At 38.3% G+C, this 14,448-nt stretch overlaps 1 protein-coding gene across 2 annotated transcripts in view; it reads left to right on the forward strand.

Moving 5' to 3' along the window:
• The window catches only part of GRID2 (glutamate receptor, ionotropic, delta 2), a 734,176-nt gene that overhangs the window by 591,637 nt on the left and 128,091 nt on the right, over positions 1 to 14,448 (forward strand). For both annotated transcript variants that reach the window (XM_010586162.1, XM_010586163.1), the window contains 2 exons: positions 5,090 to 5,287; positions 12,191 to 12,503. In XM_010586162.1, coding sequence (XP_010584464.1) covers positions 5,090 to 5,287; positions 12,191 to 12,503 — 511 coding nt within the window. The remainder of the gene's footprint in view (positions 1 to 5,089; positions 5,288 to 12,190; positions 12,504 to 14,448) is intronic.

Consider the following 14,448-nt stretch of genomic DNA (forward strand, 5'->3'; position numbering starts at 1 on the left):
CATCAAAATTATTGCACGTGCCTAAGAATTTCACCAGAGTAAATAAAAACCATAGTTTGTACTTTTAATTGTAGACTCTTGAAGCACTTATAAAACCTTCTGTTACTTCATTTTTATGTGCACCAGAACCTAAGTCCTGAATAGGCAAAACTGATCGCCATTTATCTTGTTGAAAAAAGCAATAAAGTGCAGCATTTCTTTCTACTAATCTTGAATCTAGACTGCTCCATGCTCTGTACTATCAACTTCTGATTTCCACTGATATGTTTAAAATAAAACAAAATAAATTCTCTACCCCCTACTTCCCACTGTGTAAAATTCAGGGCAGGGGTTGGGGGCTGGGTTTCGGATGTGTCACATTCCTTTTTGTGCTTATATTGCCCTGCTCAGTTCTCCCTGGACTAGGGCTGTTACAGTCGCTGTTGTCCACTTGCAGTTTTACACCAGCAAGCAGTCCTTTCAAGAGTAAGACTCTTCTCTCCCTGGGTCTAGACATCTCATTTTTGGACCGCACTGTCCATTGTTCTCATCTAATGCTTGCTTTCTACTATTGGTTTTCCTGCTCTTACACTCATGATTTGCCAGAATACAGATACTTATGTAAGTACAAATGTTTTAAAGCATTAAAATAAGATAGAGGGAAAACAGTCTGTGGTTAAGGCATTTGTCCCTGACCCAACACACTTGGATTCACTTCTCAGCTGTACAACTCATGAAATCTGTGCATTTCAGTTCTGCATGTGGAAAGTGGTGATGGTAAGTCTTCTTACTCAACCATTTCAGTGAGAAACCTTAATTTGTGAAATGTGCTCAAATAATATTGTGTTGAACATCTGAAAATAGGTTTGGGTAAGATAGTCCGAGATGCTTAACCATTCCCCGGTACCATAAAGGGCACATTCTTGGTACTTCCCTCCCTTCTCCTTCTACAGTCTTACTCCAGTGCTTGTCCTGGCTGGCATTTATCTGGCAATTAGATCAACTCATCTGACAAAAATTGAGTAGATTTGTGATGGCTGAGTAGTAGAATTACTTTAATGAAGGAACCAAGAATCAGCAGAGCTATTGCATAAGAAGGTAGCTAGTTGCTCTGGTGGGAGGAAGATGTTAATTTCTGCCAGTCTTAATATGTAGCATGCTGTTAACCTATGTCAGTCTTAAGGTGTAGCTTCTTCCTTAACAACTTTTAGAAACCTAGTGATAATAGGTAAATGAATGGAGACAAGTGTTTTTGTGAGCTGCTTCTCCAACATACTTGTACTATCACGTCATCTTTTTCAAAAATTTCCTTTTTTTATGCCATGTTGCCTTAATCTTGAGTCTGCCTTTAGCCTTCCTAAGATGTGCTAGTGTGCTAGCATTTTGCAGCTTCTCTTGCTCAGGGGGTAATCATATCTGGAACCAGACTTTGCCTTCTTACAGCTGTAAAAAGCAATATGCACAGCTTCACCCAATATAAACTTTACCTGTTTGCTGCTGACTTTCATTTTGCTGCAGGTAGTATTGGCTGTGTGGTGCTTAGCTATCTACCAGGGTTAACCCACAGCACTGTGTAAAATCCTTTGATCCACATCGAATCTTAAACCCATCCTCCTCTGTATCAGGGCAGCACAGCTTGGATCCCAAGAAGAAACCAGACAGCGATAACTGTGGAGCTATTTTGAGAAGGAGCCCTTATCACAGGCTTAGTAGTGCTGCATTCAGTTGACAAGGAGGCACACTGGGGGTAAAGTAGAAGGAAAGTAGCTCCTCTCTTAACGGATCTCCATTGAGGTTGGATGCAAAGCCATCCCCTACCTGATGGCTATAGGGTCCAGTGAGGCAGATTATCCATCTTGCAAAACCAAGACATTAAGGGGGAGCAATCCATTAATTTCCTTTTTTTTTCCTCCTCGGTCATGCGTGTTGTGACTTCTTTGCTTTTCCAGACTTCCCTGACTTTACAGGCTGTGAAGTCCGCTCTTGCCCCACAGAGGCGCATCAGTCCCCTAGAGAGGTGTCTCCAAAAATGGAAGAAAAGGAGAAGCAGGAACAGTGGCCTTCCTTGGATCACTTCACTGTATCCTAGCACAATTTAGGTTTGAAGGGACCCTTGGATGGCATCTGTGTGAAGCAGGGTTAATGTTAGAGCAGGTTGTTCAGGACTGTGTCCAGGTGAGTTTTGAGTATCTCCAAAGATGGCAATTCTAGAGCTTCTCTGAGAAAGACCTGCTTATATAGTCTGAATTACCACTTGCTTTGGAGAGAAAGTGTATCAGGATTTTCTTGAATTTATTGGGGTCGAATGGAAGCTTCATCATCCAGGTGTATTTTACCACCTCCAAACTCATCAGTTAGCTTGTCGGGTTTTGACACCTACTTTCTACAAGCTTATTTGTTTTTTCTCAGCATTTTTCTGTTCAGTAGGTGAGAAATGTATTGGCTGGTTTTCTTTCATGTATTTTCTTTCTACAAGATCTGCTTTCTCAAAGATAGAGACAATCATTTTAGCATCAGTACTGTAGCGATGTATATGTCTTTCCATAGGGGCTCCCATAACACCCTCTCAGTGTACAAAAGGGCAACTGGCAAAGTTTCAGCCTGCAGCATTTTTTTTTGGGGGGGGGAGTGTCAAGATAAATACCTTTGTCTTCTTTCAATGCCTTATGAGAAATGTAAACAATTACAAAAAAACCCATAGCAATAGATTTGTTTTGTTTGGAATAGAATTAAATATTTTGCTGCTCCAGGCTTCAACAGAAATTGGGAAGTGTTAGTTGCTTTGCATAAAGCTGTTTGACTATTTATATTTCATTAAATATATAGCACACTGGTCATTGGTTTTTTTGGTAAATCTCTCAACAGCAAACAATATTACACAGCTTAATAAAAGACTGAAATTAGTTGTGACAAACTGCATTTTAAACAGTGTTTTAAATCAGTACAATTAGTAATTGCTTTTTAACTAACAGAATAAAATTCAGTTTATGAGAAACTATTTTCTAATAACCTAGAAGTGATAAGAATAAATCCTTTCTAATATGAAAATTATCAACTTCTAAAACACCCTTTGTATACATAGATCTTTAGAATTTTGTGCATAGTGTGCTTAGATCGGTAAATTGCAATATTTATTTTCTTGTGGAAACATTTTTTTCCAGTAGTTTTGAGTCTGTATGTAGGGAATCTCTCATCCAAGTGATCAGCAAAGCTGAATTCACTCTGTGTTTTCATTTAGGAGAGGCTTTCATCAACTTAGTCTCAATTCCTTCAATGTTCTTGGACCCAGGAACTGGAAAACTACTTTAAAAATTCACTTGCACTTGCTGTCCTCCATTTTTATTCCATTTGGCTGATCTTGGATAATTTGGAAGAAAGAAATTCTATCTGACAAGTGAGAAATAATAACTTGAGACAGTAAACCCTTCTTTCTTTTTATGTGGGTTTTTTTGTTTGGTTGGTTGGTTGGTTTGGGGTTTTGTTTTGGGGGGTTGGGGTTTTTTTTTCTGGATTTCCTGCAGTCAGAAAAGAACATCCTGCCAGTGCAGTCTGGTTGCATCCTTGCTTCTTTGGTGGCATCCTCAGCATGTGGCTATCCTCATGAATGTTAACTCAAGCATTTACAAATGATGCTTTCTTATTCCGAGAACATCTTGCCTGCAGTTCAGTGATACCTGTTCATATAGAGTGACACACTAACAAACTAAAAATATTTAGTGAAGTATTAGTGAAAAATTTGTGGAAAGTACTTTGGCTTCAAAGTCATTGACAGAGATGAGTAGTAGAATAACAAAGAAAAAAATTATTTAAACACAAACAAAAATGCCTCTGGAGTTACAATTAAAGTTTGGGTCACAAATACTACAGAAAATCAATTCTGTTTTCTTCTGTGTGCTTGTGGGTTATGCAGAGTAGGAGGAAGTGATCAGGAAGTGGTTTCATGTACTTGTCATGGCCATGACAAGCCAGAACTAACTTTTTGCGCCTCAGAATAGAAGTTCCTGATAAACTCATACTAAATTACAGCACCATGTAAAGAATTAAAAGGAAGAAATACAGAATATTTAAAAAAAAAAAAAAAAAGGGCAAAACAAAACGCTGTAAGTGTTACAGTGCCCTCATGCTTTTTGGGGGGATTTGATACTTTTGCTCTACTTAGGTAGATGAGACAGATGTTCTCAGAGAAAATAAAGAACAAACATAAGTGAGATTCATCTATGGCTAATATATATTTTTTGTGCTCAGAAATATGATCTCTTTTTGTGCTTGTGTGAAGGAGAATGTCTAGAAATTAAATACTCAACGGGAAGAATAATAGAGAGGGGAAAAAAGAAATTAAAGTTAGCCAAAAAATTTATTTCTTTCAGAAAATGTTATTAGAAATATGATTTTTAAAAAAATAGAGAAAACAATTACAGATCTTGGGGATAAGGAAAAGCAAAGCATATTGTTTGGAAATCTTACCAACCAATTCCAACTTTCAGCGTCTATTTGTATCCTTTATTATGGTCATACTTTTGATGAATATTCACCAATCATTCTTATAGACAAACTTAAGTCCCATAATTGATTTCCCTAAACTAATTAAATCAATGCTCTTTGGATAGAACTATTTAAAATCAGCGAGCTTATATTCAGATTCAGATTAGAATAGAAGGACAAGAGGAATGCATGTTTCTGCGGTACGTCTTATTTTGCCATGTTTTTCATTCCTTACAGCATGAATTAGTAGTTTTGTTTGTCAGATAGAGTGTCTGCCCAGCCAGTGGAAACTGGAGCAATGTAGAATCCTCTGTATAGACAGACATATGTCTGCCCTACCAAGCATAAGTGTGGTCAGAAGGCATTACTGAAAAGCATTTCAGTTGTAATATTACAACAGAAGATTTACTTCTGAAATACATAATAGAGAGTCAAATTTCTCTGTTGAAGTAAATACATAACAAATTATCATTTTGCAGAATGCAAGAGGCACCACTAACAATGCATTGTAGGAAAGTTTTGTATAAACAGTATTTAAATAGTTCCTCCTTTGCTTTTAAAAAAAACAACACCCAAATGTGGTGTGTAATTGCTTTACTAACAGTTGCCTCCTTTATTTTCTGTTTAGGAAGAGCCTTTTGTCATGGTGTCTGAAAATGTTCTGGGAAAACCAAAGAAGTATCAGGGCTTCTCAATAGACGTGTTGGAAGCCTTGGCTACTTACCTCGGCTTTAAATACGAAATTTATGTTGCACCAGATCACAAGTATGGGAGTCCTCAAGATGATGGGTCGTGGAACGGCCTGATAGGAGAACTGGTATTTAAGGTAAGGTTATTAATAACTTACCAAATAAGGTCATGTGATAAAGCTAAATAATACGTGGTATATTATGTTTATATTAGCCAGTAACCTTTTTTAATGAGCCATTGATAGCACTTTGTTCATTGTGTGTCACCAGCATTTGATAGTATGCCCAGGTGCATGGAGTGGTAAAGAAAAAACTATTTAAGAAGCAGGGCAATCTCTTTTTTCCAACCAAAGTACAAGAGTATCAAATCTGAATACAGACAAATAATGGGATGCACAGCATCCTAATTAATTTGGCAAGACCCGACAAAAATGAGTTGAAGAGGCTGTTCGAAAGAGGAAAAATTGGTGTTGCAGTAATTAGTGATACATTACATAAATAATGTATACCACTTAGAAAAATGTTGGTGTGATGAATACATGAAGTATATAATCAACAGAAAATGTTTTATTGATATATAATAACACTTACATTATGTAGATGTGTGAATCAAGAGTAGTATATTCTCTATTCTGTAATTAATAAACCATTTAGTCTACTTAATTTTACATTAAATGTTCAATATTGTTTCATAAATAAATTAAACCAAATAAATGTACCATATTTTTCTTTTTTTTTCCACTCTTCACATCTTATCTGCTTGCAGTTTCTCCCACTGAGAAAGGGCTATGCAGACTCTATTCTGCTGATGTCTCATTTGTGCCATGAACATATATATTTTATTTGGTTTTAGTTAACCCGTAGAGGCAGCTTTTACAGCTAGAGACCTACATTTGTTGTTTTTCCTTAAATAACTGCAGCAGATATTCATGTAAATAACTTACTGGTTGTTTATGGAAATGCTTTTCCAAATCTGCAGGTGGAATTTAATTGGTAATCACAGCAAAGAATAAGGAGCAGTGCAGTCAGATACAGGACCTAATTATTAAATACTTCAGCTAAAAGTTAGCAAAATGCTGGAAAACAAGTCTTGCAATAAAGGGGGGGGGGAATAATCAAAAAATGAAAAAATTATCCCCGTGGGGAAAAATATTAGTGATAGGTTTAACCTATTCTGCCTTCCTGAGCAGTAGGAAACCTGTTGGAATAGGAAACAACCACACATGCCATACCTGTGGCACAGTTCATACATCTAGACTGTAGTAATAAACTTCCTTTCCCATCTCCGTATGGCCTTACAAAGCTGCAAGGTGGAACACTGTGATCATAGATGGTAAGCTGGAGCCACTTAGAAAAGTGTATTCTCCTCCATCTTCCAAACTCTAACAACTAAAAATCCCTCATCTAATAATGAGAGGTAACACCACAATGGCCTATTGATTTATTTCTACCATTTTTTCTGCTCCTTAAATCTGATGTTATTGTATGCCCTACTCTCTACAGTACTCAGCAAAGGACTCAGTAGGCCGCTGTGTAACACGAGTTGGCGGGGTCTTAGTCCTAGATGGCTTTGGAGATGGAAGTGGGCCTGGAACATTTTTTATTTGTTTGAAATGAGTGATTCATAAGGCAGAACTCATAACAACTGAAATCAAATGGTTCACTGAAAAAGATGTATGGCATTCTTGTCCCCTTAGTAGGCAGGGACTCATATAATTCTAATAACATGCTTAAGATAGTAACCACCTAGATCTGTAGGTAGATGTCATGAGCGGAACAGATTTACCAGTCTGCTGCAATTTTGCTGTAAATGAGCCTTAATGGATATGAAATCTTTCTGTACAGTTACAAAAGTATGAAGGGTTAGTGGAACTGCATTTGGAATTCAAAAAACTTGTTTTCCCAATACTATTGCAATGTATAATTTTTTATCTCCCTTGACCCTTATATAATTAACAGTAAAGGTTCACTGTGTCCTTCTTTCCCCCTCTCTGTCCCTCTTAAGGCCAAAGAGAACCTCTGGGCGAGCAGCCAGTGTATATCTACCCCTTACCAAGTGCAAGCTGTTCTTGAAAGTCTGCTTTCTTATTTACTGTGAACTGAGTTCTGCTCCCAGAACTCAAATATCTATCTGCTTGGCAACTTTGTGAGGGGAAGCAAAGGAGCAGAGAATAGTTTCAAATTAAAGGTCTAACCTGTTTAAAACAGAGTGTTTCCTTGTTTTCCCAACAAGTCTCACATGATAGTCTTGCCAACATGTGGAGGAAATCCAGAAACAGAGGGAATGCTCTTTGCCTGTTAGTGCTTGAGCCAGAAATGAGTTGGGAATGATGTATTTCTGTAAAAGACAAGTTCCACTCAAGGGTAATGGAAAATAGCTGCCTTCTCTTTTTGAGTGCATCCCATTGAGAAGGATGTCTGTGGCCACTACAGAAGATGTGCCATATGAAATGGCAGTTGCTGTAGCAAGCACGTAATTTCTGTGTTCAAGATCAATACATGCTGTTTGCGTTAATCTGATTCAGCATGCAGCAGGCTCTGATGCAGGTCCTGGTATCAGTGAGAGCAGTCCCGGGCTGCTCTTGTTTGCAGCAGCCCTGCTTGAGCTGCAGTGCAGGGCAGAAGCCTTGCGGTGCCAAGTACATGCCCTAGGTCCACAGCTGGCCTCATGGATGTGACATTATGCCAAGTTCACTCTGTTCCAGCTTTGAAGACAAAGTCCCTGTTGGCTGCTAAAATAGGAGCTGGAATCAGCAGATCAAAGCAACTGGTCTTTAATTTGAATTTGGAAATTGATTCAAGCCTCCCCTCCTTTGATTGTCAAGACCTATGTTAGGTACATTCTTGCTCCATACACCACCTCCTGTCAAAGTAAACTGAATGTAACCATGCTATGGAAAGCTTTCTGTTTTCTGAACACCTGAACCAGAAGGTCTATGGAGGAAAAATGCTCTTTGAGAGAAGCATGTAGTTCTCTTGCCCCTGACCTGTCAAATGATTGGGGCTTCCAGTGCATCCCCCAGAGCTTCAGCTCACAAACAGGATTAGTTGAGAGCACAGCAGCTTTCTGTGGAGAGGCTAAAACCATGTCAGGGGAGCAGCGCTTTACTGCAAATCTTTCTTCTGCTATTAGTTATCGGTGTCCTTCCACAGCACAACTTTAGTTGCCCTCAAGTCCACGTTACCAGAGGGATGAGCCTGTGTGACAGGCAAGAGAACTGGCTAATGCCACTTCTGGGAGAGGACAGCAGGCTTTCCAGCATGGCTCTGGAATTCCTGGTGATACTCACATCCATCAACCATTATTTCCCACATTTCACCATGCTACCTTGATTGCTAGGATTTTTTTTCAGTGAGGAGCCATCAGGAAGCAAATAGTGTAGGGAAAACTGCCTGATTCCACTCAGGTCCATCAGAAAAGGAAAACTAAATACATGCCTAAACATTTCTAAGAGAAACTGCAAGCCAAGTAGAAGCCTTTTATGAGGCTCTTTTTTTAATCCATCTTCCTAAGGGGAGTAGCATAGGAAGGGAGAAAGCATACAGGGAGGACAAAGTGAGAAGGAAAAAATAATAGCTGAGTAAAAGGAGAATTATTTGGATGTGTATGTGTTAACTTGAGCAAAAATGTCTCTCTGATTAATTTTTGCATGTCCATATTAATAACTGTATAACATGTGAGACTGTGGTTTATTACTTCCAGCATTTGTTGAAACTTAATCTGACATTGAAAATGGATAAAATTAAAAGCCTCACAGGAGCAATTTAAAGTAGATTCCTTTAGTTTCCTTGTTCTTGATCATGAACCACAGGAATCATCATAAGATTGCTTTCTATGTGTACAAGATGTGCTTGCTTAAGCAATAGCATAGGGGCGTTTCAGGGATTTCTAGGCTTTGCTGAAGAGCTGGTTCTGTGACACCAGTAACAATGCTGTCAGACCCATTTGGTCATTTGTTTTGGATTTTCTGGTTCTGGTAATGTTGCTCTACAATGACCTCAGGAGAACTGCTGTTAAGGAATATAAATTTCTAAGCAGGTCACGTAAAGAAAAATAATGCCCTCTGCTGCTTTTTTCAGTCAGTCAGTTTCAGAAGTCGCAGTTTCATTCATCAGAAATGTGTTAAACAGACATCTAAGATGCAGACTGTTGGTTGATTTTGGCACTGCAAAAACTTAGTGTGTGGACAGTTTTACACGTTTATAATGCAGATTGGCAGCTTTACATCTAAATATTGACATAATTGCATGCATTTGCCTTCCTATCTCAGAAGCACTAAGTGAAACTTGACTTATTCAAACTGATGTCTTCTCTGATCCAATTTGACATGTTAATGACAAGCATTTAATTTTTTCATCTTCCAATTTTGATACAAGTCGACAGAATCTGTATGTAATTAAGAATCCTCACCATCGGTAGATCAACTAGTAAGTTAAGCTTAAGCTTGGTTTTGTGTTAAACATACAGTTTTCTGGTAAACTGATGTTTATGATTCAATTTAGTAAGTTAAGAGTATGAGTTGTCATATTTCAGTGTAACTTTTTTGTAAACAGCTAAACACAGGAGTACTGACAAGTCAAGACTTATCTCCCTCCTTTCTATTTTTTACTTTACTACCACTCTTTAATCACAAGACATAATTATATCACAATTGCTGCTGCAGTATGACAAAGGAAATGCGACATTTCCATTGGGACAATGTCGCTCCTCTGTCATACCTGGCTGATAACCAGAGTGGAACCATAATGCTGGGGAATTTGGAGGGTCTGCTCCCCAGAGATGTAAAATAGAAGCAGTATTTCCACAAATAAGACATACTGTGCTTTTTCATGCAATGCCCTTCAACATATTTCATGGAGAAATATGTTTATCTTTTTAAAAAGAGGGGAAAAAGCAAAAAATTCTATTAGTCATTTAGTCTTACGGTAATTATTATCTGGTAAAAGTATCTTTACTTAAGTATATTGCTTTTCAGTGGAGAATCTTTAAATATCTTACAAATACAACTTGAATTAGCACCTCATGGTAATCTAGTGTGGTAGGGAAGTATTTTAGTAACATGCTGATAATTAATAACGCAGCTAAAGTTAAACAGCAGGGACTAAGTCTAGAACTTCTTGTTTTCATGTGTCCTCCTGTAACCCTGAACTCCTATTTCACTTTTTTATATACATTCAGGTAAAAAACCCCAAACAACCCTATTCATTAAATATAACCATATTTTCCTGTTTGACTAATATTGGTATAGAGCATTGGACTTTCACATTTTTAAATTATTTTTAAAATATATTTATATTCACAATTGTAGAAAACAGTTCAAATGATGATTGCTTTGCAATTTGCTCGATGGAGCTAGGACTTAACCATTAGCAGATACTGTGAATCACTCAAGTCACTCGTTGACCAGAAGTTTTATAATCAGAGGATAGAGACTTAGATGATCTGAATGTTTCCATGGACAATTCTGAAAAAACTTTTACTTGGCTTACTGACTGGGTTTACTGCTGCCCATGGGCAAAGGGCAGTTAAGTCATCACTCACAAAAAATTGCTAGGAAGGGACATGAAGTGAATTCATGAAGCCATGCTTTTAGCTGTGCACGTCAACACAGCTTCACTTAAGACAGTAGAGAATCTAACTCACAAATTAAAGCTGAAGCTATAATTTATGGCTTTTAAGCAAATCAATATTTTCAAACACTTTTTCGTCCAAATCATCAGGCCTCCAGCTATCTTCCACCACTTTCTCAAGTCAGTGAACAATTAATATAGAGTAACATAATTTAAACCAAAGTATTAAGTGCACTGTGATTAAAAATATGTTTGTACCATGGGCTGCAGAGTGTTTTGCAGGTGATATTAAAAGAGCCCAGATGATTTGCAAATTTGATTCTGATCAGTTTCAGCTGCCATACCTTCCCACTTAATACTTCACATCACATTTCTAAATAGCTAGTAATCTCTATGGCCTTCTTTGGGCAAGAAGAAATTCAAGAGAGTTAATAAAACTTGACACACTTTCAAGCCTTTGAGCTCTCCTCACCCCCTTCCAAAAGACCACACGCTGCATTAGGCAGAACAGAGAGTGATTACAAACTAGTAGCAGCTTAAAGTATTTTAAGTACTCTCTTTCATATTAAAATATCTAGAATTTATAATATTTTTGTTCAGTATTTGGACTTTTTTAAATGGTGTTAATGTGTCAACTTTAAATGCCCTTTCTTGTTTTCACTGCAGTTCTAATTGTACCTGTGAAAAGTAAAATAGCACCTGCTGTAGTTGTGCCTGGTGCCTCTGGAGATCCAATACCCAGACATGCTGTGAAATACAATGATTAGATCAAGAAATGTTATTCATCCTCTTCTCATCTGAAATGGGTTCTTTAAATTACAAAAAAATGTAAATGGCACAAAACAAGTCCAAGGGGTAGCTGCAGGACAGGTTGGCATAGAGAGGAATTGCTTAGCAGAAAGAATGATATAGAGGAATTAATAGTAAAGGAACTGTGTGGAATATCTGCTTTTCTGCACTTCAGACTCTGCAGCCAAAATTTATGTTTTTCAGAATTCCAAGTGCCCCCAGTGCAGTGGCCCTTTGTCGTGATCATCATGTCATCAAAATGTTGGATATCATGTGGCTCTGCCAGGCAGCTAATTTTCTCTGATTGGAAATGCTATGCACAAGGTCTGCCTTTTGCCCAATGATGGCTTCAGTAAGCCAGGCTGAGAAAAATAACCAGAAGTATATTTCCTCCAGCTATTATCTGTATTTGAAGTATTTTGATTCCTTGGAAAATAACAACTTGGAGAGGTAATGTGCCCAAGTCCACCAAGTGAGGTTTTCTTACAGAAACTAAGGCACGTGGTACAGCTATTCTGTTCAAGCTTTAGTCACATTTCTGTGTTCACACATACAATGCTTAAGATGTTGGCCTTGGCATCTGCTTCTCCCTAAGTTTAGCTGCTATAAAGCACAGAGGAACAAAGATCTTTTCTGTAGCTCCTACTTATGCATGTTGTTCTCTCTCCCTCTTTCCTCAGAGAGCCGATATAGGGATCTCTGCCCTAACCATCACCCCCGACAGGGAAAATGTGGTGGACTTTACAACACGTTATATGGACTACTCAGTGGGCGTGCTGCTTCGAAAGGCGGAGAAGACAGTGGACATGTTTGCCTGCTTGGCACCGTTTGACCTCTCACTGTGGGCATGCATAGCTGGCACTGTGCTGTTAGTAGGGCTACTGGTCTACCTCTTGAACTGGCTCAACCCCCCGCGCCTTCAGATGGGATCCATGACCTCCACAACCCTCTACAACTCCATGTGGTTTGTGTATGGATCCTTTGTGCAACAAGGTAGGAGACAGAGGGAGACTTTGCCTCCGAGAGAAAACCTGTATATCCTCCCCATTGCTATAGAGACCTTCCTCTTCCCTGCCTCCCTCCCACAGTCCATGAGGGACTGGGAGCACTGGAAAGCCTTGTGCTATAAGGTTTCTAAGACATTTGGGTGCCCAGTGTGGGAACCATGAGAAGTTCGGAGCACTACATGGTAGCTTGTTTTGATTTGTAGTTGTCTAGAGAAAGATGATTTTTCTCTGGGGAAAAAAAGTATTTCTCATCATCTGCTAGAGAATTATTCATAGTAATGTGAGTGCAATGTTCTTACACACTCAGACAGAAAATATTGGGATTTGGATTTTGAACTAAGTTTTGAGTAGCCACCAGTGCTAAATGGTCTTATTGTATCTGATACTCTTTCCTCCCTCTTCTGATTTATCTCAATTTTCCTATGCAATGTTTAGACTCAACCTTCTCTGGCCTTCTTGGATGCTTTCTCAATCCCCTCTAACATCTGATGTAGCCCAGGCTGTTCCCCAATTCTGTTTATATCTCCAAGTCCTTCACAATCTACCTCTTCAGGCAGAGCTTTAACCATGCATCCTAAAGACATCAGGGACTACAGATCTTGGCTTAGTATATACTACTTAAAATTCTGGTCTACAAATTAGGGTTGTAATGCAAAGTGGAATAAGAAAACACAGCTTCATATGAGAACAAAGAAGATTTGGATAGTAACACTTGAAAACAAAACAGAACGAATACGTTCTGGCATATCCATGTAGTTGTTCATCAGTTACTGCTAGCACTGCAGGTACACCTATTTGTAATTGCATGGAGCATCTGCTCTACAAAGAGCCATGACCACTGCAGCCTCAAAAGTCCCAGATAGTTTTTTGGATTTTAACATGAATTTGGATGGAATGATGTAGGTAAAAGCATCATATTTGTGTAACACTGGTGATATGTAACTTGGAAGTTACATTATTCCCTATTAGAAACAATCAGATTACATCCATAAAAGCTAAAGGTATGCATGAATATCAAGTATGAAACTCCTAGAAGGGAAAAAAGCTAAATTAATGTCACCATCCAAAAAAAGAAGAAAAGCTGAAGTTGAGAATTTCCACAAGAGGTCTGATTTTAAGCACATTGACCTAGAGACGTTACTTTTAAAATTATCATTTGCATTGAGCAGTGATGGCCAGCTGAGGAAAGCTGAAGAGATTGTTTCGTGTTTGTTGTGGATTTTTTTTAAAGAAAACTAAAGACTTCAGAGCCAGCTGAGAGCTACAAAAGTTTTTTGAATGTATGTGGGTGAGTTTATAAAGTTTTCTTTCTGTCCAAAATATTCCCAGTGTAACTGCTTAGGGAATCCAACTGTGAGAGAGCAGTTGGTCCGTTACAGAGCTAGACTCATTACATCTGTCTGCCTGTTAGGTTAAAACTTGTGAATTCGTTTCTTTACTGCATGAATGTGAGTGATTTTACATAGGTTTATTGCCTGGTATTAGCCTTAGCATCCTTGCTGTACTCCCAACATCATTAGTCCCTAAAAGCTTTATAGGAGTCTGCCCAGCAAAGGTTTAAAGGAGGCAAAGCTAGTTTAATCACACACTTCAATCTCATGAATTATTATCTGAATTGTTTGCCTTATGTCTATCCAAGTAAGCCTGTGTTGCCTGGTGTCCCAAAGTTTCCTAAGTCATAGGTCCGGAGTAGTAGCCTGCAAGGGAGCTCTTCAATAAATGCTCAGTTAGCTTACAAAGAAAAGGGGTTTTGATCAGTCAGTAAAAATGAATGCTTGAGGAGGGCTTAGAGGGAAGCCTTGAATTAAGCATAAAAATGAGGAAGAAATTAGATGAATATAAGTGGGACCAGATGACAAAAAAGCAGAATTTACTGAAAAAAGCAAAGCAAAGGAGTTTGTTCAAGGAGATCTGCATCCACTCCCCATGGT

This window comes from Haliaeetus leucocephalus, unplaced genomic scaffold, assembly GCF_000737465.1.
Source record: "Haliaeetus leucocephalus isolate CR32 unplaced genomic scaffold, Haliaeetus_leucocephalus-4.0 Scaffold140, whole genome shotgun sequence".
In the NCBI taxonomy this organism is placed as follows: Eukaryota; Metazoa; Chordata; class Aves; order Accipitriformes; family Accipitridae; genus Haliaeetus; species Haliaeetus leucocephalus.